The sequence below is a fragment of the Festucalex cinctus genome, chromosome 4 (genome assembly GCF_051991245.1).
Source record: "Festucalex cinctus isolate MCC-2025b chromosome 4, RoL_Fcin_1.0, whole genome shotgun sequence".
Taxonomy (NCBI): Eukaryota; Metazoa; Chordata; class Actinopteri; order Syngnathiformes; family Syngnathidae; genus Festucalex; species Festucalex cinctus.
This window is the reverse complement of record NC_135414.1, coordinates 4,255,908-4,281,868: the sequence shown is the minus strand read 5'-3', so window position 1 is coordinate 4,281,868 and position 25,961 is coordinate 4,255,908. Positions and strand designations below refer to the sequence as shown.

Sequence of the window (25,961 nt, the reverse complement as noted above, 5' to 3'; positions counted from 1 at the left end):
AAGTCCCTAATCAAAGGTATAAGAAAAAAGCAAAGTTTTTAACCTGGATTTAAAAGCATTTACACTCGGGGCTGACTTCACTTCTGTTGGTAGCCTATTCCAACTGTGTGCAGCATAATAGCTAAATGCAGCTTCACCATGTTTGCTTCGAACTCTGGGTTCCACTAGTTGGCCCAAGTCTGTAGATCTCAGAGCCCTGCTGGGTTTGTACTCAATCAGCATTTCTTGGATATATTCAGGACCCAAACCATTTAGTGATTTATAGACGAGTAGCAGAACTTTAAAATCGATTCTACAGCTGACTGGGAGCCAGTGTAAATCCTTAAGTACTGGAGTAATATGTTCTGATCTCTTTGTTTTGGTCAGAACGCGAGCTGCAGCGTTCTGAATGAGCTGCAATTGTCTCATGTTCTTTTGAGAGAGTCCAGTCAGAAGACCGTTACAGTAATCTAGTCTGCTGGAGATAAAAGCATGGATAAGCTTCTCTTGGTCTGCTTGAAGCATGCAGTCCTTCAGTCTGGATATGTTTTTCAGCTGGTAAAAGGCTGTTTTAGTGATGAATTTAATATGATTGCTGAAGGTCAGGTCTGAGTCTATTAGTACCCCAAGATTTCGAACTTGGTCTTTAGTTTCTAAAGACAGTGACTCAAGCTGTTTTTTTAACAGCAATCCGCTTTTCTTTATTGCCAAAAACAAAGAGCTCCGTTTTGTTTTCGTTTAGCTGAAGGAAATTTTGGTTCATCCAGTTGTTAACTTGCTCTAGAGAATGACACAATACGTTAATAGAACTGTTGTCATTTGGGGACATTGATAAATACAATTGTGTGTCATCTGTATAACTATGATAGTCAATATCGGCGTTCTGAAGCATTTGACCCAAAGGTAACATATACAGACTGAACAACAGGGGTCCAAGGACTGACCCTTGGGGGACCCCACATGTCATGGCCTTTCGATCAGATTCAAAATTTCCAATAGTCACAAAGTAACTCCTTTCCTCCAAATAGGACCTGAACCATTTAAGGACTGTTCCATTTAATCCCACCCAAGTTTCCAGCCTGTCTAACAGTATATTATGATCAACCGTGTCAAATGTTGCACTGAGGTCCAACAAGACGAGCACCGATACCTTCCCTGCATCAGTGCTCAATCTTATATCGTTCAGTACTTTAATCAGAGCTGTTTCTGTACTGTGATGAGGTCGGAAACCTGACTGGAATTTATCCAAAAGTCCGTTTAAGCTCAAGAAATTGCTGAGTTGATTAAAAACCACTTTTTCAACTATTTTAGTTACGAAGGGAAGGTTTGCGATTGGTCTATAATTTGCTAGCAGGGAGACATCCAGTGTTCTCTTTTTTAGAATGGGCTTGACGGTGGCTACTTTCAGAAATTTAGGAAGCTCACCTGATTGAAGTGAGCAATTAATTATTTGTTGTAAATCGATCTGAACAGATTTCACAATGGTTTTGAAAAAGCCAGATTGTATTGAGTCAAGACAGCTCATGGAAGGTTTCAATTGCTGAACCAAGTCTACTACAGTATTTTGATCCACTGAGTCAAATTCTGTCATGGTAATTAAATTATTCCTAGGTGATTTTAAGTGCTGCATCATTTTGTTATTTTGCTGGTTTGTAACAATGTTTGACCTGATGGCTTGTAATTTTTCACTAAAGTAGCAGGCAAATTCATTGCATTTATCTGTTGAGAGGAGTTCTGGCGCTGTTTGATTTGGGGGATTTGTGAGTTTGTCAACTACGGCAAATAGAGTGCGTGTATTGTTGAGGTTCCTATTAATAATTTCAGAAAAGTGTTGTTGTCTAGCTATTACTAACTCTTGGTTAAAATGACAAAGACATTGTCTGTACAGGTCGAAATGAACTTGGAGTTTAGTTTTTCTCCACTTTCGCTCGGCTTTTCTGCATTTAGATTTCAAAGTCATTATGTTGGTAGCACACCTCCAAGGTGTTTTAGTTCGGGATGAAATGATCTTAGTTTTAATAGGAGCAACAGCATCCAAAACATTAGAGATTTTTGAGGTGAATTCATCCAGAAGTTCATCAACGGTCTCTGCATTTACAGTTGGTGATGCAGCCATTAATTCCATAAACATGTTGCTTGTATTCTCATTTATGTACCTTTTTTTAATAGAGACAGTAGTTGTTTGAACTTCTGGGAATGTTTGTAATTCAAAAAACACACAGGAATGATCTGAAATAGCCAGATCTTTCACCTCAACAGATAAAATGTCAACACCTTTAGAGATGACGAGATCAAGAATGTGACCTTGATTGTGTGTTGGACCTTTTACATGTTGTGAGAGACCAAAAGTATCAAGTATATTACAAAATTCTTTGGTATTTTTATCCAAGTTGTTGTCAACATGAATGTTAAAGTCTCCAGTTAAGACCAGATAGTCATAGTCGGTACAAATTACTGACAGCATTTCTTCAAATTCCTCCATGAATCTGCCTTTTTGTTTTGGAGGTCTATAAATTATGACAATGACGATGTTTGGTTCACCTTTTACCAAAAGACTAAGATATTCAAATGAATTAAAGCCTCCCAATAAAATTTCTTTACACTGAAATAGAGATTTAAAAATGGCAGCAGTAAGTACACAAAAACAGTCACAGCAGTAAGTCTAAACGTAGTATGAGCTCATATGTGAACATCCATCTCATTATTACTGGGACTTTTAAAAAAAAAAACAACGTCTTGTTTGATATAGTTAGAGTTGATGCAATATGAACTTAGCACATGTGAAGAGTCAGCAGCGATCTGCATATTCAATAACTTCCGTAATTATATGCGCAATTCATCAAGGGGATGTGATTGCAGGGGAAGTGGAATAGAGTGGAGCTGAGAGGTCTGATTCCTGGAGGACTAAAGTCTAATCACTAAACTAACATGATAATTGAAATCTAAATTGAATGCTTTAGCTCTCACAAAGAAGATCTGATATTTCACCAAGTGTGAAAAGTCAGCTTGGAAGTGCATACTGTATTTATTATGAGCCATTAGCAATTCATGATTTAAAAAAATATATAGGCACTAACCCCCTGAAAAGGAGATGCCATGCAGATTAAAAATCATCCATATTCGATTCTTTGAATCATAAAATTGTATCCTGTTGTTAAGTTAGACACAATTTGATAGGAATTTGTGTAGGCATGCTAATGTTTAGTATGTTGTTTATATATTTGCTTTTACAGGTTATAGGAAATAATTAAATGCAGACATCATTTTTTCCTCAACACTCTGAGTGGAGAGTTTGCGTCAGAATTCAATAATTGCCCAATTGCCTCATCCCTTTTTGCTTGAGCAGATCCTGCTTGATGGGTCGCTTCAGCTGTAAAGTGATTCTTGCTTATATTTATTGCAAATACTCTCATGTAAATACAAATACACATCTAATCATATAAAAATATGCTTCAGCATTTAATAAGGAGAGCATTTGAGGGCACTGTCCTCCACATCACCTCCACGTTTATTTCACATCTCAGGATTTGCTCATTGTCTGACTGCAGCAAAGTGAAAGTGCAGAAAAGTCCTCTGTCCCATTCTCCTCTCCACCGCCTTCCCCTGCTATTGCCGCCCGAGCACAGGATTCATATTCATCCTTCAATAACATTTAATTAGTAATGCCAAATTCATTAACCTATACTGCTGTTGCGCTGGCCTCCGCCATAAATTAGCTTAATGTGAGCAGACGTATTGCAGCTGTAATAAGGGACATAAAACTCAAAGAGAAACAGATACTGTTCCTTGCTAGTCATGGATCATTATAGCTGGGGAGTGTTCACGTTCAGAGAAAGAGCTCTCTTCATTGTTTGGTAGGGCTGGCGAAAGCTGTTTTCACGCAAAGACCATTTCAAAACGTTATTATGACCATGCTTTGTACAATGCTGCACCAACAGTTTTTGAAAAGATTGTGTTAAAACAGTGGCGGTTGAAAAATGTCACCATGGCACTGTTATTGAGTCAAAGATCTTGAGTCAATAACTCAGCAACAACAACAAAAAGCGATTTATGTAGGAGGTCCTTTTCCAATACTGTTCAAGTCTGATTTATAGCAGTTCAAAACGAAGCCCATGATGTCGCCAAAGCCCAACACAAACTGCAGTGACACATTGAAAAAAAAAAAAAAAAAGAAAAGAAAAAAAAAAAACACTATCTGCTTTGCGGTTTTGTGCTCAGTTTCTCTGAGCACTTCTGAAAATTGGTGAGTAAAAGTAAGAGAACCATTTTGGAGTTGGAACCAACAATGTTGCACATACTGAGATTGCTGTGATCCACTCTGAGAGCAAGGTTTGGAAATGAGTGTGTGGAAATGCAAAGACACCGTAGCTCTTGCCAGTTGTTGTGGATTGCATTAATATGAGATGTAGTTATGTTTTTAGACCACTGCTCTCTTTGACGGCTACAGTGAAAGAGGTTTGTTATAAGGTGTTGTTTTTTGTGTATTTTTTGATAAATGGGCTGAATTTGTGGTTTTATTCCAGTGCAGTGATTCCCAACCAATATGCCATGAGAAATTGTCAGGTACGTGTGCCGTGGAAAATTGTCAAATTTATCTTAACTGGTCTGAAAATTATTTATTTAAGACACAGTGCACCAGAAAAAAAGTGTTTTTGTTTTTTTTTAGAAAACAATGATTTAAGACTGTACATATCCTGTGCTGCGAGGAATACACCATAGAGATGTGATTCCCACCAATAATTTAAAAGAAGAAGAACATGAAGAGACAGTGCCGTGCAAAGACGTCGTATAAGTTTGCTTTTGTAATTCTTGATAAATCGTAGCGTTTCTTTGCTGTTTTCCATCTAAAATTGCATTATTTGCTTCTTTAATTAATTCCAGAAAGATTTATGTTTCGTCGTCTCCCCCAAACATACCTTACTTTATCGTCTGCCATTGCGTTGTGACTACAAACGTACGTGTGAAATAATATCCGGTCAAAACATGCGACATGTATCCATTATTGTCGGTGTTTCTTCACAAAACCTGTTTACATGGGCACAATTTGCATGTTTCTTTTTTCGATATGCTTCCAAATCCACCACCCTCCAAGCGTAAAAACTTTTTTTTTTCTTTTTTTTTTCTTTTTTTACAATTTTTGGGCCCTTTTCCAAATTTCTAGCATTTTCATTCAGTTTTATTTTCGCATTTCTTGAAAATTCGAATAAAAATGGGTTGAATGGGAATCTGACTAGTGTTGACATGTTGACTTTTGTGCTCCTCTATCCACCAGTGATCTTGATTAACACCTTGCACTCACTAAAGAGCCGAAATGGACTAAATCCCACATTGTTGTCCAAAAAAATGTGTTAGAATTTAAGTAACAAATAAGAGCACTTGCTCACATTTAATCAGCCATGATTCTCTTGGCTTGGAATCTTTGTGATGAGCTGATCGACCTTTTAGTAAATAGTGATGTGCTGCTTGTTTCTCCTGAGGCCAACGACAAGAATAACAATAATGAGGTCATTATCAACTATTTCACATTGAAACGACGTCCTGCAGACAAAACAGAAGCCATAGTTGATTGATGCTTTCCATACAATCAACAAGCCATTGTTCAGGACTTGAGAACAACGAGAATGAGGAATGGGAGTGATAATGATTGGCCTGTGCTGTCATGAAGATCCTGTACAAAGGGTCCACTGAGGAAAAAAGACCCTGATAGACTTTAGATATTCTCATGAATGTCAACGGTCTGGCTGCACAGAAAAACAACCTTTCAATTTTTTTGGCGCTCAAATGTGTGGAGCGGCACATTGTTTGAAAGAATGGCCATTTGAAGCCCGATTTTGTGGGAACATGTATACTGGCGTATCCTTGAACAGATGATTATAAAAGTGCTGTCTATATGAATAGATGTGCCTGACAAAATCACGTATTGTCACATCTGACAAATGATTCTGCACATACGCTGAAGAAGTCAAATGACTAATTCACTAATCGGGCATGTCAGCTGAGTTTTATTGAACATGTCAACATGACTCCATTAGATAATTGCTAATCTATACGCCATTGTAAATCTGGCCAAACTCCTTTGGGAATTAAGACAAAAATGAATGGCTATATATCTGTACACAGTGTAGATATGAAAAGTCTTCACACCCCTGGTCAAATGTCAGGTTTATGATATATAAAAATTGAGAAGAAGATAAATCATTGCAAAACCTATTCAATATCTGCAACTCAATTGAAGAAAATATTTCTGAGAGGGAGGTAGAAAAACTGAGATAATGTGGAGATAATGTGGTTGCACAGGTGTGCACACCCTATATGTTTATATGTTCACACATACCAGTCCATCACATTCAAACACATGTTAAATGGAAGTCAGCAACACATGCCAGCATTTAAAATGCCTCTGATTAACACCAAATAAAGTTCAGATGTTCTAGTGGGCTTTTCCTGACATTTTTGGAGTTGTATTTTCTAACACAATGGTCTGTAGAGCATCACAGGGGTCTCATTGTTTAATGGTATCAGTTAGGCCAATTGTACAAAAGATATTTCAAGGCATAAAGTATACCATTGAAAACAATGAAGACAGTCATCATCAAGTGGAGAAAAAATGGCAGAATTGTGAGATTACCAAAAACAGGACATCGCTCCAAAACTGATGACAATATGAGAAGAATACTGCTTAAGGGAAGTTGCAGGAATTTATGGTAAGCACAGGTTTTTTAGAACACATGACAACAACCCTTCTATGTCTGGGCTATGACATAAGGTAGAAAAATTGACACATTTTCCCTACGAAAATAATAAATAAATAAATAAATAAATAAATAAATAAATAAATAAATATTCCAAATGCATATGGTAAAATGTGCTATGGTCTGATGAACCCAAAGTTGAAGTATTGGGTCATAATCCCAAAAGATGTGTTTGGCACAAACACATCACTGCTCATCACCAAAAGTGAAGCATGGTGCTGGCATGCTTTGGCGATTTGCTCTAGCCGTAGCTGGGGTCAAGATGAGGGAATTATGAATCATTCTAGATTTCAGTCAGTGTAAAAAAACAAAAAAACAAAAAACAAATCAGACCTGCTAGAAAGCAAAGAAATGTCTGTAATGCCTACTAGAACATCTGAACTTATTTAGAGTTAATATGAGCCACTTTAAATGGTGGGTGGTGCGTCGTGACTCCTATTTATAACATGAATTTGAATGTGATTTGTTCATTCTTAACACAGCCACATGAGTGATTAGATGGTGTGCGCATTTGTGCAACAAGATTATCTTGTTGGTTTAAATGATCTTATCTTGGTGTGTTTTTATGTTGCAAAAAGCTGGCATTTGGACAGGGGTGTGTAGACTTTTTATATGCACTAATATGTAAACTTCCTATGGAGTGAGAGTTGTAACAAGCGCAGAGCTTCACTATGAGCAAAGCGCACAATTGTGAGCCAGTAAGAGAGACGGAGCTGGAGGGCAGGAGGAATGCTAAGTGGGCCCCTTAGCCTAGTCAACCTTCAGTGGGTTTCATTTATCTTCATCTTGTTAGACTAAATTAATTAACAATCTCAGTGTTACACACTTTCTCCTTTCATTACATCAAATAATGGCAGCAATGCAGGGGGGGATTTGAGGGGGTCCAGCCCACTGGGAGTAGACAGACACTGAAGACATCTCTTTCCTTCGCTTGCTCTCTTTGCTTACCTTCCTCTCTCTCTCTCTGTTCATATCTCTGTTTGTCTTCCTTCCCCTTTCTTTCGCAGTCTCGTTTTCACTCAACTAATGTAATTAGTCTTTCACACCTATGGTACATAAAATGGTTCTACGAGAAAATTCTAGCAGTGAATCACAGTCTTGTGACTTGTGTCACTTTGTTTTAGAGAACTAGGAGATGTATTCTGAGTGACAGCGGATTCATCAGTCTGGCTTAATAGGAAGTTTGGCTTCCTTCATTACATCTCGGCTTAATTTTTTTTTTTTTTTTTTTTTTTTTCACAATAGCTTCACATGCGGTTTAGCACAAAGTGATTCATTTTGAGTCAAAATGAAAACTTTCTACAAACGTCTCCAGTTATCACATGAAGTACACAGCAGTGATGGGCACCCACAAAGCTTCATTTGACCTAATTCGGCCGCTCGAGAAAAGATGCTGGGATTCTTCACTTGAGGAATGTCTTAAATGCCACATCCCTCCACCTCTATCCTTTACGCCGATCACACCCACACCAAAAGCACATAACCCAGTCGAGGATTCAAGTGCAATCCAAATGAATGGGCTAACCCTAAAGCAAAAGCCGTCTTTAATCGTGGTCTGATTGTTGGCCAATCTCCCACCAGAGTGCGTGCTATCCTTTCCTTTAATTAGAACACATTCTGACAGAGGGATGTAGATTAGTGCAAGAATAATGTGTTTACTTTGAATAATGACTGTGTCTTCTCACAGCTTTGGGATAAAAGGAAACAGAGGTCATTTTTCCCCCTCTTTTCACAATTTACAATATATTCTTATTAAATTTTACAATTGTCTCTTCAAGAGCACTCTGCTCTCCACCTCACTGCACAATTAGTTACAGTATTTATAAACACTGCTACTCACTTTTCAGCATTACTTAAAAGAAATAGAAGTGGGTGTAGTCATGCCTCCTCTCAATAATGTAGCATCATGTGTGAGCAGTGCCTGGAAAATAAAAGATGATCTGTACTTTAAAGAGTATGACAATACATTTACCACAAAAAAAAAAAAAAAAGTCCTAAAAATGTACAGACAATGTTTGGTCCCAATTTGGGTTCTGTCTTAGGTACAGCATATTATTTGTTGTGATCAAAATGATTGCATAGGCTTGATGAAAAAGATAATTTCACTGCATGAAAGTCGTTTGGGTTGTATTTCTTGATGATGTTATAACCAGCGAGGGTAATAGTATCAAATTGTTCGTTCCTTTTAAATGGGCCCAACTGTTCAGCGCAAGGGGGAAAAAATGCTGTTAATTTAATCAAATAAGTGACCTTTTGAAACAGAAATCAAAGAGGATTCATTAGCTTTAGTAAAGTTTGGCTGACAGAGGCTTTGAAAAGCAGATGCTGCTGCTGTGGCTTCTAATGAGCCAACCCTAATTAGGGAGCAACACTGGAGCCTGGAGAAGGTGGTTGACTAGGAAAGAAGCCAATGGTAAAAACGTTCTCTTATTTACTTCCACTGTGTCTAATGACAGCACACTTTTTTAATTAGAATCACAGGCATTAAAATGTAAATCTTTATGGTGGGTCGGGTACAGAGAACACCACAGGAAAGTACAGTACATGGCAAAGATGACAGGCCCTAGCGCAGAGGCCCTGATGAGGCGGAGGAACGGCAGACGGGGAGAATGGTCGGCCCCAAGCATGCGGTGTAAAGACCAGAAAGTCTGATCTGCTGATCCCTTAAGACGTGAAGGGGAAAGAAAGGGGACACCCCATCTACATCTAACCCTTATGCTGATGTGTGCTTTCAGTCTGACTGGAGGCTAACGGGGTGAGCATGCCTGTCTTCAACCACACAGACACTCATCACACAAGGCTTGTATGTTAGAATCCACATAGTTCAAATATACACACATACACGGGCACGCACACACAGGACAAAGTCTGAAGCTAACAATGTGTGGAGAAATTTAACCCCTGGACCGGTAGCCCGCATCCACCCTCGCCCGACCTGTGATCCTCAATGGCAACAACGGAAATGAAACTAACCTCAGTAAAAAGCTGCTACGAAGAAAGCCTTCCATGTCAGCGTGTGGGGTTCTGGCAGGAGAAATCACAGAGAACCATTTTCACTAAGAAACGATGGTAATAATCAAGAAACAGAAAATCAAAATTAAAATGGAGGGAAGAAAACACAGAGTATGCATGTTCCTCTTTAATTAAATCAGAAATATGGCTATGCATCTATGCGCTCGTTTTTACGTACTGACATCATTAATTATACCTTGTTGCATCGGGGGAGTAGATTTGCATACAACGTCGGTTTTGCGCAGAGAGCCTGATGATATGTTTGCATCACATAAACTACTGATCACTATACAGCCCTTTCCCACAACTGTGTACGGATATATACATGAACATCCAGCACTCTAACCGCAGATCCCAGCGCGACTCTGGTTTGTTCAGAGCAGCGAACGGTGGTCCAGCTGCAGCACATGTGTGGCGAGGGTGCTGCGGCTTCTGGGAGCCTGGCCACAAGGGACCCGAGATGAGGCATGCAGCGTCAATGAGGCAGTAGGATGTGGTCATGATGTCACCGCTTGTAGGGGTCATTCAGAAGCCTTATCCACAATGTACGCAAGATGCATAGCTAAAAATGACTTTGAGCACAGTTTGGTGTTGGTGCACGGAATATACACTTTTATTGTGTTAAGCTTGGTTAGAAAGGACTTCCATGCACTTCAAGTGGCAAGGCAGGACTAAATCCCAGTTTGGACATTTCAAATCACACAGCTAATTTATACATCATTGTCTAAAGAGTATGATACAGAATATCACGTGTGAGAGTGAAAATATGTATGGCTTCTAATTTTTACACACTATAGAGAAGAGTGTTGGTAACAAAAACAATTTTACTTATATACTTTGCTTTTAAAAATCTTAAATTATTTTGTTTGTGAATGCTTTTAAATGTTGTATTTTTAAAGGTGTATTCAAAGATATTCTCAAAAAGTTGAAGCCAAACGGGGAGGTGATTATTTCAAAGTATGCGTTGTGGTTGGGGGAGCTACAATGATGAATGGCTGAATCCAAAGCTGAGCGACTACATGCTACAAACACTCGAAGAGAGCATGCGCAGCGAGGGACAAGCATGCACGATGTCATTCAGGCAGATTGATTGACAGGATCGAGAACCAATTGTTAAGATGACCCACCCGGAAGACGCAGCAACAAAAGATCCTTGAATACACCTTTAATTATGTGAAGCATATTGATTTACCCTGTGTGTTAAATATGCTTTATTAAGAAAGCTGGCTTGCCTAACAATCCTGCCGTATTTAAATTACTAGTTTGAATGTTGTCTCAAATGCTGTGAATGCGTCCACTGAATAAAACTATGCCACGCTAAAAAAAAAAAATAGATACTACTTATGCTTATAGATATCTCTAAGTTGGACCAACGAAAATATAAGCCACTTAAAGCCTTCGGTGGCTGAAATATATCCCACCTGATCGTCGCGAGGTTATCCACACCGCAAAAGGACACATTAGCCACCATCTAGCTCACCAGTTAGCTCATGAGCTATCGGGCTAGGACCTACTAATAAAAACTAAAGCCTGGTACACACATAAAGACAGTTTTTGTTCCGATTTTGCTCATTTCCGACCATGGGCAACAAACGCCAGATTATTTTATGTTTTAAAAAAAAATCATCCAATAAAATTATCCTGTGGTCTGAGGTGTGTTGAGACTAGAGCAAATTTGTCCCAATAATATACAGTAGTTCAAAATGAGAATCTTAAATACTAAAGGTGGTCAATATTTATGACCAAAAATAATATCCTTTATTTAATCCGGTAAGGCAATTAGAACAGTTTTTCATTGACAGTGCTAACCTGGAGGTAATTTGATTCAGTGTCTTGCCCACGAACACTTTGAAAGCGGAAAGTCAAAGCCAGGAATTGAACTACTGATCCTTTAGTGATTTGATGACAAGCTACAAGTCAACTACAGTCTCTTTTTTTTTTTTTTTTTTTTTTTTTTTTTTTTTGTGTGTGTGTATGTGTGCGTGCGTTTGCGTGCGTTTGCGTGCGTGCGTTTGCGTGCGTGCGTGCGTTTGCGTGTGTGCGTTTGCGTGCGTTTGCGTGCGTGCGTGTGCGTGCGTGCAAATACTTATAAATTTATACTCATTCATTCACCTAAAACCTTATAAATATCCCATTACCCTTCGCCTTAACCAGGTACTTCAGAATCTTGCCAGAGTCGTGAGATTTAAATGGTCAGGAGACCAGAGAAAAGGTCAGAAAAAAAAAAGAAATAAAGAGAAAAGAAAGGTAAATCAAAGTGACATCCAGCACCGACCAAACACTTCCTGCCTTCCCCATGATTACAAAATCAAAGTCTTACGCCAACCCCGGAAGCCTCTAAATTCCAGCAAATTTAGCGAGATCTCAAGAGCCCAGAGGAAAAACTAAAGAGAGGAAGGAGGGAAGGATCGATAAGGCAGAGTGAGATCAATAGAAGCCAGTACATCCAATCCATCAAAGTGAAGTCCAGCACCAACAAGACCCCTCCTGCGTGGTTACAAAACCGGAGTCTTATGCCAACCCCAGAAACCTCAAACTTCCAATAAATTGAGATCTCAAGTGACCAGAGGAAAAACTAAAGAGAGGAAGGAGGGAAGGATAGATAAAGCAAAGTGAGATCCACAGACACCAGCACCCACTGATTCAAGGGGCTGTGGGAGGGAGAGGCAACTTCTGTTTGAGTTTCAGTAGATGCTGGTGCGATGGATCTGGCATGCATAAGGACCACCACCAAAGAAAGAAGCCGTCAACCGCGGTCCAGCAAAGCGAGCACCCCCCCCCCCCCCCCCCCCCCGGAATCCCCAGGCCGCGGCAGCACCAAGGCCACCCCCAAGCCACCCGAGCGGACACCGGTCGGCGAGCCGACCCAGACACCCGGAACACCCCCGCCCCAGCCCCGGCCCACACCCCCGAGCCCAAGGCCGCAGAACGAGGCCCAGCGGGCCCCCACAGCGCCCCACCGGTCCCCAGCCCCCATCCCCCCACGACCCCCCCGCAAGTCAACTACAGTCTCACCACCAGCTATTAGCTTAATTTGATCTCAAGCTCAGTAGACTATAAAGTTACTTTCATGTTGTCTTCAGGACTTTTTTTCCAGTCTTTTTTGTTAGCTAAGTAAAAAAACAAAATATTCCCAAAAACCACCATCCTCCCTCCTCTGCTATATTGCGCCATGCATTTCCCAGTTGTTCCTGTGTTTCTCCTTTTTCAGATCTCGTTTAATCATGCGAGATTTTCACTCAATGTGATCAAAATCGTTAAATGCTTGACTTTTTTTTTAACTTTCTTGTATGGGGCCAATAACAGGTAAACAATCTTTTTTATTTATTGTATTTTTTTTTTTAATATTTGCGTGTATCAGTCCTGAGTAACTCGCAATTGTGCCGGATGACTACCAATGAGGACAAATGTGTTCAAGTTCTTATATAGGTGGGAAGGAGGACTCATGCCAGACACCCCAAAATTTTGAAAATTGAATTGGTGGGAAAACAGGTTAAGGCTATCTGCAAAATTGAGCATTACGTAGTTCTCAGTCTTGGCAAGCTTTCAGCAATTATCTTAAAACATATATATTTAGAAGCAAATATCTGGGTTCACTTTACAGGGTCTAAACTCAAAAGCCACCGATTAAAATTCCATCTAGTGTGTTGAAAGTCAATAATTTTCAGTCCCAATAACTCAATCACCTCATCAGGAATACCACAAGAACTAATGACATTAGACATAAGAGTTGTAGTGATATGTGTGTAATTTGGCATTTTGGCTTGCTGTCTTGGCTCATGAGACAATGGAAAGAATGAACCGGTCCAAAGGACACCGTGCCTTTCAGTCTGGCCAGCACTTAGTGAGGCACTGGATCCGCAAGGCCCAGAGGGCTCAGCCGAGACTTTTCTCACAATAAGGTGTCTAGGGAGGCGGGAGAGCAATAGCCAGGGTCACTCCTGCTCCGCTCATTTTTTCCACTCAGCTGGGCCCGGCGCACATAATACCATCACCACACCAAGCCGGTGACAACGTGAGAAAACACCCGTCAAACAGTGCAAAGCAGATCAAGCGTGTCTCCTCACTTCTCTAAGTGCAAAAAGCAAAAGCTACCACCGGCAACAAAAACAATGACTACATCCAATGTGATTTGAACACAAACTACAATTCGATTTTAGGCCTTATTGTTAGATAACAAAGTGTGTGGCCTCAATTCTTCAACAGATTAAGGCATGCCTATCTATATCTTGGGTTTCATTCCATTACCCGTTGGTCTTTCACTCTCACTGCTTGTGTTTCCTCAGCTGTGTCGTCTGTCTGCAGTCCCATTGTGGTCAGGAACAACTGAACTTAGGGTATGGAAGCAAAGGTGCGGTTTGGAACTCCAAATTCAGGAAAATGTGAGTGAGTGCCAATTTATCTGCTCCTCTTCGAAAGAGAGAGAGAGAGAGAGAGAGAGAGAGAGAAAAAAAGAATGGCTTTAAATTAAGGCAGAACCGCAATTCAAGGGCAGGGAGGATCGACATCACTAAGTTGGCCTGGGTTGGTTTGAGCAGCGCGGCGGCCCTTTCGAAGAATGAGCCCCTGCCAAAAGCTCCCTCTGCCTCACCAAGTCTCCCACCATCTGCAACAAATGTGCTCTATTAAAGCAGTACCATATGGACAACAAGCTCGCTATTAACACGGCCTCAGCACATCCCCTTAACCTAGGCCAGATTTCAAACTTCCAGTCAAATTGACTGCTGATTTAATGCATCACCAGCAGCCATGCGGGTCTTGGCATGAGACGGCGCTCTCAGTCTTCAGTCATTAATAGGCTCACGTAGTGTGCGGTGCGCTGTGAGCTTCAGAAATTAGCTGCTCGGATCCTGCCATGGTGTCACTCCTAACCGTGATATCACCATCCAGATTGAAGGATGCTGAGAGGAAGAAGTCTGGAAAAGTTCTCCAAACTAGTCAAGTAGGACTCCACTCAAAGAGCGAGGAGAAGAAACTTTCATAAGACTCACAGGGTGGCAACAGGAGCGCTGTAACTGCTGCCCTGTGTCTCAGTCCTTCCACTCGGATGGAGAGACCGTTTGCTCCCTCCGCATGGATCCAAAGTGACAGTGATTAACCCTACAGGGTGTAAGGGGGTTGAGGCGGGGGGACATAAGTCCCAGCGGGCCGTGGGGGCCAGGTTGACGCCTCTCCCGTCTCTGACTCATGGGGGGACCCACCCACCGCTCACAAAGCCGTGCTCTCTTCTCCTCGACCATGACGCCACGACCATGAGTCCTCTGTTCTGTGACCCAGAGACAACACGCACACACATGCACACCAAATCAATTACAGCTCTGTGGTTTCAAGGCGACTCCAATGCTCACTAAGTTTTGTTTATTTTTTTTTCTCCTCCTGTCTCAGCTGCTTAGATACTATACATCATTAGAGTGGAAACATATTTCTTCGTACTGAGGCGTGCATGTACTGTATACAGTACTCTGGACTACTTCTATCCATACATTTAATTTACTGTTTATCCACACCAGGTTCATGTGTGAACTGGAGTCTATCCCACCTGACTTGGGGTGAGAGGTGAGCTACACATTGACTGGTTGCCAGCCAATCGTAGGGGATATATAACCATGCACATTTACACCTAAGGTCAATTTATAGTCTTCAGTTAACCCAAGAAGTGTGTTTTAAGAATGTGGGAGGAAGCCAGGATTCTAACCCACAAGTCACCTCTGGGGGCTTATTCACTAGGTTTGCGCCACCTTTGCACGGCACTAACCGGTAAAAATGGAGCAATCCAGGAGCGCTTAATTCACTAAATGCGCAGGTGGGGAAATCCGTCACTAAGTGCGCTGCCAACCAGATTGCGCCACGGTGAACCAGTGTTATTTGCACGTATGTAAATTAGGTAATTTGCATACATTTGACGCAAGATATGCCCATCCCAATGCAAATGAGACTCATTGATATACAGCGTCTAATTCACTAACGCCAGCGCAAATAGCCACATGTAGTTTGCGTGACGCAAATAGCGTTTATGGAAAGCATGTATAAACCTGCCGCAAGCTCGATCCCGGGATCATGACAGCAGTGCATGCCATTTGCGGCACAACATGCACGGCAGAGAGAGAGAGAGAGAGAGAGAGAGAGAGAGAGAGAGAGAGAGAGAGAGAGAGAGAGAGAGAGAGAGAGAGAGAGAGGGAGAGGGAGAGAGAGAGAGAGAGAGAGAGTGAGAGGGAGAGGGAGAGGGAGAGAGAGAGAGAGAAGAGGGAGGGAGGGCCATTTTTTCTATGTTGGTTTAGGACACATAACGTAAGCCGGGCTGATCGGCAATGGCGGGGAGGCATTTTACGATCATTATTTACGTGCCAGATGTATACTGTACGCCCACGCCAACCTCTGAAAATATATATTTTTTAAAACGATCGCACCAATAATTTGTACTTTATGAATGAATGACATCGTTGTCGTTCTCTCTGCTCTGTACAGCTTAAAATGGCACTCTAAACGCTTACTCTCGGTCCAACCTCGCTTTCTGATAATGTCATTTTTCTCACAACTGTTACTATAACAACCATGTTCTTGGCGCAAATCCATTGCCATGTGTGGTAAATCAGGTGCAAATTTGCTCCAAGCTGTCAGTTTTGTGGCCGTGTTTGCGCCGGTATATGATTAGAGCAATATCCTTAGTGAATAGGTGGGTAACTGGGCGCAGACTGTGGGTGCAGTTGTGGTGCAATATTTCGCACACCGGACACAGCGCATTCTTCGTGAATATACCCCTGAGGATGTTTAAACGAGAGAACTGTGAGAGAATGTCAATGCCTCAATGAGAAAAGTGTATAAACTGTATGGTGAGGGGTTTTAGAGCCTTAAAACATTTATAATAAATACAAAGCATAAAGCTAACTACTTCGTGGATTTCATTTATTGCGGGTAGTTTTTGGAACCTAACACCGGCGGGAAAGGAGGGAACTCTGTACATCAGACTTGCGGTATATTTTCATCAACAATAAAGTTTTGCATGGTTTACAGATCATATTTGTGTAACTAAATGGTAAACCTTCTTTTTGACAATTTATTTAGTTTACAGTACCATCTGTTTAAACTACTTAGCAGTGACATGCTTTTGTAAAAGTGCAACGTGCCACAAAACATAACTGATTTTGAAAAGAAAATAACAAGGAAAAAAATGTCTTCAATGATGATGCACCGACTGCTCGTCTCTTGCTTTTATCCCTTTCTGTCCCCGCCTGACTTTCTATGACTGCTTTGCCCTGACTGCTCACATCCACGTCACACCGGCAAAGCGTGCAGAAACTGTGAAACGAGTCGCGACTGCTTTTGGACAGGAAATTGCGCTCTTTCATCAATTCAATATTAAAGGATGTCCGGCGTTTTTGCATTTTTTTTTCTAGCGCTGCGTTTTTGCTGCTTTTTGCTGCTGTCAAAGAAGACGGCGATGATATGACGTAGTCAGATAGCCACACGTGGAGCTTTGTTTACATTTATTGAACCAATGATATATGAGATTTTTAACTCAGATGTTGGGTCACATAAATTAAACCGGAGCTCATTTTCTTAAAAAGGAGGACAAACCAGCATCCTGCTAATGGATGCGCAGGACACAGGACACATCACTGAAAATTAGGGCTGTCCTGTCTAAATCAAGACGCCTGGCCACCATACCTCTGAACTGTGAGGCAGATATGCTAACCACATGCCTACTTCTGTTAAGCCATTTATCTTGTAACCTCAATTCAACAAAGATAAATGATACCTTTCTGTCATGACAGAATTTTAAAAAATGGCATCACATCATCATTTACATAAAATTTATCATCAAAATACTCAACAAAATACACGGACTGAGCACCAACTGAAGCAGGTTTGCGTCTGTCAATCCAAAAATGTGGAAGCACTCGCCAAAAGGTGGGCATCCGTCAACGACGGGCCAATGTAACAACTGTTTTGCCCACCAAATTGTTACCCAATTTAATCTGTTGAAAATAGCTTGAAAGCATATCTATTAACTTGTTTGGACACGAGATGTCGTATAACTGCACATCTTCTTGATTCTGTGGGGCCTGGCAGCATTGTGTCGTCTCAAGATTGGATGTCTGTTTTTCAGGTCAAAATTGTTCAACTATTTAGGGTTCGATACATTGTGCAATGCTTCATTGCAGAAGATTGCACATCAGCCACAAACTTAAAGTAAATGTGACTTTCCCGCTTGCACTGTATAGGCAGCACTTCATTGTTTGTTTGTTTTTTTTTAATTACTTTTGTAATACAGTTTGTGAATTTAATGTATAAGCTTTTGTTAAGTAAAGCTTTTTCTCAAGTAGGAACAGCATAATAAATTTGACTTTTTATTTGAGCTAATTTAATGTCAAATTAATAAATACCAATTGAAAATTAATATGGGGAGGTGTTTTGTTAATGTTGGTGCTCAACCGTATATGACAGCAATCTACGGTAGCCAATTTTATACCAACTTTAACAATGTGTTGTTTGGTATTTATGTATTTGTATTTATTTTTTTTCTTGAAAAGTTGTCATTCCAGGAAGATGCGAGGATTCCACCCAACAGCGACAATATACGTGTCATTTTATTCCTGTTCTAATTGGGAGCATCAAAGTTAAGTGCGCAAAAGACACACCAATTTGTCATTATTGGGCACGTTTGTGCCGCAACTGTCCTTATATTGAAATGAAATGACAAGTTAAAGACTGCTTGATGACAGTTTAATTAAATAAAGGCTTTGCATGTGTGAAAAGGTACTGTTAGTTCGGAAAAAGGTGTCCAAACAGTCTTCATCACAAAGTCACATGAGACTAACGATGCTTTGTCAAGCACATTTTCACAAGTACTGGATGCACATATACGTACATACACTAAACCTATGCACACCTCGGTTGCTGTCAGTCGACTTCAATTGACCTCGCTTACAGATATCCCTGGAAACACTCACACAATCTTGATATAGACACGTACACCTCAGTCAGCACTGCCCGATGAGTAGTGAATTAATTTGTGTGAGCCACTCCAACATTAGCAAGGTGTGTTGAAAGGTGTCTGCCCATGTTTCAAATTAAACGCGCTGCTGGTCAGCATTAGCACCTCGCCACCCGTCAGCAACTGACACTTAGGGGGGGTCTGGGGGGAAGGGACGGAGGGAATAGGGGAGCCCATCCGCCATTCACACTGGAATAATTAGAACATGTCAGGAGGAATTAATTTCCTCATTTTTCAAAAGGATACACAGAAATTACCATGTTATTATATGACAGCGTCCCTGGGAGGATTGGATTAAATTTGATTTCTTGCGCAGCCCACACAACAAATTAAAGTCATAAATAAGATGGAAAGAAGCGGGGCACAGAGCATATGTTTATGGCAATGAGTGAAGCCGAGGGACCGGAAACAACTATCTTCATTTCATTTTATTTAAATCAGGCCGACACTGTGTGTCTGAATGACAGCGGTTGCTAATGGCTCCAGATTAGAGCCTCCTTGATATTAACGCACAGATTTCTTCGCAGCGACATTTGAATGAAAACCGTAGACGCATTAATCTGTTCAACAATGATCCAATTACACAATCTGGTCTTGTGTCAACAACCCTATTCAATTTATGATACTGTTGAGTAGATGTACAAGATGGCAGCTGAAGTATCCGATTTTTACTTGCATTGTATTTGGTAACAAAGGATAATGCCGTAAAAAGGAAAGCGCTGAACTGAACAAAATGAGGCTTAAAATTGTGAAAATTCATTCTCTCCACTCTCAAACATTGCGGGCGTGTCCACTGAATGCGCAAAAATTATGTCCCACTTCACTATCAAATGTCAATCAAATCCGACAAGTCAACGAGGCACTCATTCTCAAGCCACGCTAATGTGAAACCCGTGTCCACTGGCTGTCAAGTTGTACTTTCTTTCCCAGCTCGCTCTTCTGCCTTCTCTCCATGACGTGCATGCACTCACGGCTGACAACGAGGCACTCTTAAGCCACCATACCAGTGACCTATGAAGGGAATTTTTTCTTTTTAAAGCATATGTATAGCTAGCTAGCTAATGCAAACAAACCCGTCCATGTTCTTGTATAGTAGGAGCAGGGGGACTCTGGGCCCTGTTTTAGCCACGCCCCCACGCCCCCCACCCACCCAAAATGAGGAAAATGATGAACAGTTTACGCAAAATCTCCACCACATAGTTCTTTGTCTGCACATTTTCATCAATTATCTGCAAAGATGTTTAATGTATATAAAATACAACGTCTAGAATTTACTTTATGGGTCTTTAAGACAATTCAATCGCTTGTTTATCCAGCCGTCGCCGCTCTCATATTGGTTATCTTCTTGCCACGATTCTGTAACGGCTCTCAAAATGGGCCAGCATTAGATAGGAGTACTCCCCTGGGCACCACAAACTTTAAATAATTTGCAAATCAATTAAGTGGCTACTCTCAAAGCAACAGGGACTTCACACTCCAGGGTCGCGGTGCATTATCAGTCAGAGACGATTCATGGTGTTTTGGGAGAAAAGTTCATGGTTGAAGTCATTAATTCATTTAAGGGGACTTTTAGTTATGCATTACTTTCCACAGCTGGGGTAGCAAGAAGATTAATAGCGTGTTCTTTGCTCGTGTTTTTCGCTGTATAGTGCTACTAAAGTGAACTCTGTCTAACACTTGGAGGGATCACACCTTGAGATACAGGACAGCAGCCAAATCTATATTGGATTTTTATTCATCAAATAAATCATGTTTATCATTCATTTAAATAATAACAATAAACCTAGAGGTTAGATCCTTTTGCTGCGACTCAATATCGTCCATGTTTAATCACTACTGTAAAGAGAAGCCAGACAACACCGCATCTAATCCGCTGAGAGCATATTTTATTTTAATGACTTCATCATAAGATCGTACATCATGCAAAACAGAGGCCTATTTATCAGGTGCATGTTGAGGACGATTTATGAAGTTCAGGTGGGGCTTTCACATGCTCGTACGATAATGATGGCTTGCACAATTAGCTTTCGCGTATCATTTGAGGTAATACAGGTTGTCAAAGTTAAAAACAATTGAAAGGCCATGTTTGCCAAGTGGTTGATGTTTCGCTTTGAAGCGGAGAAGCCGATGTAAAGTGTAAAAGAGAAATAAATAACCATTTGTTTTACAGTGCAGTTATTTAATTTGTAACATGATACCTCCCCATGGTCTATGCCAGGTTGCCTGGAATGGGAGCTGTAAATCCTCAGCTTTGTTGCATATTACATGAAGGGAGTTGATAGGAGTCATATACAGTGGACCCCCACATATTATTTGTGGTTGCCCCCACCCCCAAATATTTTTCATATTTAATTCATTAAATTAAAAAAACAACATAGTATATTGTATATGGGGTTTCGCCATTAGTTAGTTTGTGATTTAGAAACTAGTGGCACATTTTTGCGCTGTGCACCAGGTGTGCCACGGGATATTATCTAATTTCACATAAACAGTCCAAAAATTATTATTTATTATTATTTATCTACGTATCTGTGTTTTGTTTTGTTTTTTTTGGTTTTTTTTTCTCAGTCCATTCAAATATATCAGCTTTGGGTTCACGTAAACAGGTCCAGAGAAGATCATCATTGTGTGTTAGAACAATTGTTTTATTTATTTATTTAGGTTACTATTTGTTGGTTTGCTTGTTTGTTTGCTGTTTATTTGCTGTTTGTTTGTTTGCTATTTCCTTCTTTGTTTTGGTTAGTTTTATGGTTTTCTTTTTGGATGTTTTATTATGTAAATAGGTTGAAGCAGTAGATTTAAAGGTGGAACTGTTTATGTGGTAAATTAGGTTATGGGTGTGTGTTTACATGTATTATGTGTATGTAGAAGGACGGAAGTTATGTCATTTACTTAAGGAGAAGGGGTGGGAGTAAATAAGTTTTACTTCTTCTCACTCCTTTTCGAATATACGATTGTTTTCTTTACTATCATATGTTTTCTTTGATTTTCTTTTCTTCTTGATTATTGTCATTTTATTTATGTATTAAAATAATGTTGATATATTCAAAATAAACATTTAAAAAAAAAAAACTAATAGAATGCAATGGCCCAAGTTCAAAGGGTGTGCATTTTGAAGCATGCACACTACAGTGCCTCAGAGAGAGCCTACCACCTATAACTACGTTTACTGAGTTTGCCTCCTTTGAGTATCCGTAGCAGAGTGGTGCCGGCAAAACATGTCAGATTCCTGTAAGGTGTTACCACTGTAATATAATTAACAATTGCTAGAACTATGATTATACTTTAAAAAAAATAAAAATAAAAATTACTTTGATGCGATTGAAATTAATTGTAGGTTTTAAAAATGAATGAACATGGAAAAGTCAAAAAAAAAAAAGTTAAGTATACACATTGAAAAGGTTGTAGGATCCAATGGTGAAGTTTGCTTCTATAAAAGTGTGCAATTGTGCATGCATTGTAACGATTCAATTGTCCAGCTCATTTGCTGCAGGTGTTCAGTGTGGGTGACAAACAGCAGGAGACTATGAGACATGTGTCAGGAACAGAAACAGCTCAAGAGGCAAATTGATACTTACAAAAACTGAAAGACTCGCTCCCCAGTTCCCAGCTACTCACTGGCACGTTGATTTCGTATTCATGTAAATGACCTGAAATGTAAGCACAAAGAAAAAAAAGAGATGGCTTCATTAATTGTGATATTAAACGGCATCACAAAACGTGGACAGTACAGTCAGTATTACATTTCGAAACTGGTGTTGAAAAGTATGTGATTGAAGAATGCAACAGGAACATAGTGTGTGGTTTTGAAACAACATGGCCCTTTGATAACAGTGTTTACCGACATCAGAACAAACAGAGAAAGAACAAGTGAAAGAGAATCAGGGCCATGGTGACTGTTCGTTTCAAAGTCACTTTGCATTAGCGTGCTCGTGGTTCTCTTTGTAAAATCTACTTTGAATCTCCTGACAATTGTTTTAGGGGCCAAACTCTGTAAGTTACAGTATATATTGAAGCGACTCAACCAGTACTCAGTTCAAACGTACACAGATATGTTGAAGAGCATGACAACAAAATTATTCTATGTGCACAATTTAAAAAGTTCCCCGTGATGGTGTCTGTGGTGTGTCAGAAAAGTTCCAGGACTTGTGTCACAAGAGAAATTCATACAATCGAGAGCTGAAAGGCGGCCACGCCACAAGCGATATTACAGTATCCACAATTTGCATGTGGCAATCTCATGCACGGACGCCAGTGAGTCAATTTAATGGGAATGGGGAGAGCCACTTCGATTGGGCAGGAGTCGGCTGCATTCTATTGCACAACGGTGCAAAACACCCTGTTCTATCTGCACTAGTCAAGCAAAGTAACAAAAAATGTAGCTTGGGTTTGAAATATGTCTTTTGTGACTACCGTATTTTTCGGATTATACATCACTCCGGATAATAAATCGAACCAGCCAAAAAAATGCATAATTAAGAAGGAAAAAACATATATAAGTCACACTGGAGTATAAGTCGCATTTTTGGGGGAAATTTATTTGGTAAAATCCAACACCAAAAACATCCATGTCATCTCGAAAGGCAATTTAAAATAAAAATAAAAGAGAGAACAACAGGCTGAATAAGTGTACGGTATACCAACGTTACATGACTGACATGCCTGGTAATGTCAGTAACGACGTAAAATATTAAGAGTTTGTAGCGAGCAATGACGGGAGTCGGAGGCGGAGTGTTGAAGCACGTAGCCAAAGGCTGGCGTTTTATTGACATCAGCTTCTGAGGTCTTAACAGCAACTCCCCACTCAGCTAGAAGCTAACAGGCTAACTCCCCTTTTCCACATAACAAAACCTTCCCACCCGGAACACTCCCTTCATCCCAACGTTCCGTGGGTGAATTATGTTCCCATCACTACAAGTTATTCATATAACTCTAGCATAAAGAACATGCTAACAAGTTCACCAAGCTATCAGTTTCACTCCAAATCACTAAATCCAATGAAATCTTCATCCTCGCTGTGTCACTTTTAAACAACTCCCCCAACTCGGAAGGCAGACGATACAATGTTGAACACAGGCCTAGAGCGCCTCTCTTGCGGTTTAGTGTGAAAATAACGTGAAATGATATAATAATGTGTTAATTTCACACATAAGTCGCACCAGAGTATAAGCGCCCCCGGCCAAACTATGAAAAAAACTGCGATATATAATCCGAAAAATACGGTATTAGTGGGTGTGCGATCGATCCGATACAAAGTAAATACCGGGCCAGTATCGCCGATACCGATATCAATATCGATATTTTTTGAAAATTAAAGGATATAATTAAAAAAAATAAAATAAAGGTAGCTGTATCATTGAATTGCTTATTCACACAAGTGTTTTTGTGTTGTTTCCTTTTTAAAAGAATAAAATTTGTAGAAAGTTAATTGATAAATAGAAAATACTTTTTCAATGTTCCCCCCATAGAAACATTCCAACCTTGACAAAATATTTATTTAACATTCTTAAAGTGCACAAAGTGATCATATGAAAAGAAATGTAAAAAAAAAAATACTTTATCATATACTGTTCAGAAACTATAAATACAAAAAAATTACAAAAAATGCTGCCTTCATCACTTCTTTTTCAACCTAAATAAACAAAATGTTAAAGATTATCATGCAACAACAAATATAAAACATAAAACAACATACCAAAAAAAATATTTTTCAAGTAAAATAGTCTATGTGTTCATGCAATCTACTACAAAGACGAGATACTAAGTCATGTGATGTCACATGATCAAAACACTACTGTGACATGCCCGTCATCTGTTTGACCAAACCACAGCAGTGCATAAAAGAGCCAAACTGAAACTAAACTACTAGATCGATATTTAGGTGTCTGTATCGATCCGATATCAATACAGACTTGGTATCGATAATATTGGGCGTTTTTGGAGAACTTTTCAGTTTTCCTTGGTAAAATTCAGTTCTCGCGTTTTTCTACCAACAACAATTACCAGGGTAATTAAATTTCCCATGGGGCATCCAAGTACTATCTCGGCAGCAGGGTCTTACTGAGCCAGGCAGGAACTTTGAGGGGGCGGGCTGCAATGGCCACGGCTGATTGGTCAAATTTGGGGGCGTTGTTTTTACATCGGCTGGACTCAATCAAACTCATTTGAATTAATTACCGAGAACTCGAAGACGCTGTGGAAACACAATTCCAAACTCCCTGCTGAACTTTACCCAGAACTCAAAGTTCCTGGGCTTGTTGGTGGAAAAACGCCTAATGCTATTTGGATCGATCCGCCCACCTCTAGTGATAACCAATCCTGGAGTTTTTACAGCACACCCTATACGTGGCCTAGAGGTCTGCATCGTTCTTGATGACAGATGACCAAAAGAAGAAAAACGAATCAGTCAGATCAACCATCTAACCAGGTAAAATTTCCGTAACTATTTCCTGCTAATTTTCTCGCATTATCTTGTTTTTCCACAATAAACCTCCATCTCATTACCAGCTGATTTATGCAATTAGGCAGCATCAGCACTGCCAATTAAGCAAGGGCAAGTGTTTTTTTAAGGTCACGCTTAACTGATCTGTCACTAATTTGCACTACGGCACTTCGGTATCCCATCATGTCCAGCCCATAGGTCATCAACGAAAAGATATGATAAATGTGGCCAGCTCATTGCTATCAGTGTGTGTGTGGGCAGCTGGAGGATAAACACAAGCATGAAGATAAAGGCAAAGAGTTACAGACAGGTCTGAACGTGGTAGCCTTGAGCCTCAAGGTGACAATGGAGGAGAGGTTGAGCCAGGACTGACCCTGGCTCAATAGGAAGCTGTTGCATGAATAGCACGTCGGCCTTTCAAGCGCAACCAAATTCACTGTTTGGAGCTGCGCTTCAGCTGTAACCACCCACCTCTGTATTCACACACGAGTAACTTGTGTTCCAGTTATTCATTCTGGCTTGAGAAAGCTCGCACAACATGGATGGTAATTCAATACACCAGCCTTGTCAGAATTCTGACTGTAGGCCTAATTCCTGTTTTGCCTCAGTAAAGCTCTCATAATTACACAGAGTTTACCAAACCGTGAACTCGTTGTCTGATGGTAATTGAGAACAATAGAAGAAATAATAAATGGGTAAATGTATTTCTTATTCATGAATTATGTCAATTATTTGACTGAAGGATAACAACAAAGGAATTTATAATTGCAAATAATGAGTA

The 25,961-nt window shown here is 40.1% G+C and overlaps 1 protein-coding gene across 6 annotated transcripts in view; it reads right to left on the bottom strand.

Moving 5' to 3' along the window:
• The window catches only part of sox6 (SRY-box transcription factor 6), a 199,199-nt gene that overhangs the window by 153,608 nt on the left and 19,630 nt on the right, over positions 1–25,961 (bottom strand). For 2 of the 6 annotated variants that reach the window (XM_077518303.1, XM_077518305.1), the window contains exons 2-3: positions 22,317–22,388; positions 9,705–9,755 (exon numbers count right to left, since the gene is read on the bottom strand). In XM_077518303.1, coding sequence (XP_077374429.1) covers positions 9,705–9,739 — 35 coding nt within the window. In that variant the 5' untranslated portion in view covers positions 9,740–9,755; positions 22,317–22,388. Of the gene's footprint in view, positions 1–8,571; positions 8,653–9,704; positions 9,756–22,316; positions 22,389–22,481; positions 22,511–25,961 lie in introns of those variants that run through there. The other 4 variants (XM_077518307.1, XM_077518304.1, XM_077518308.1 and 1 more) reach the window with 4 other exon arrangements.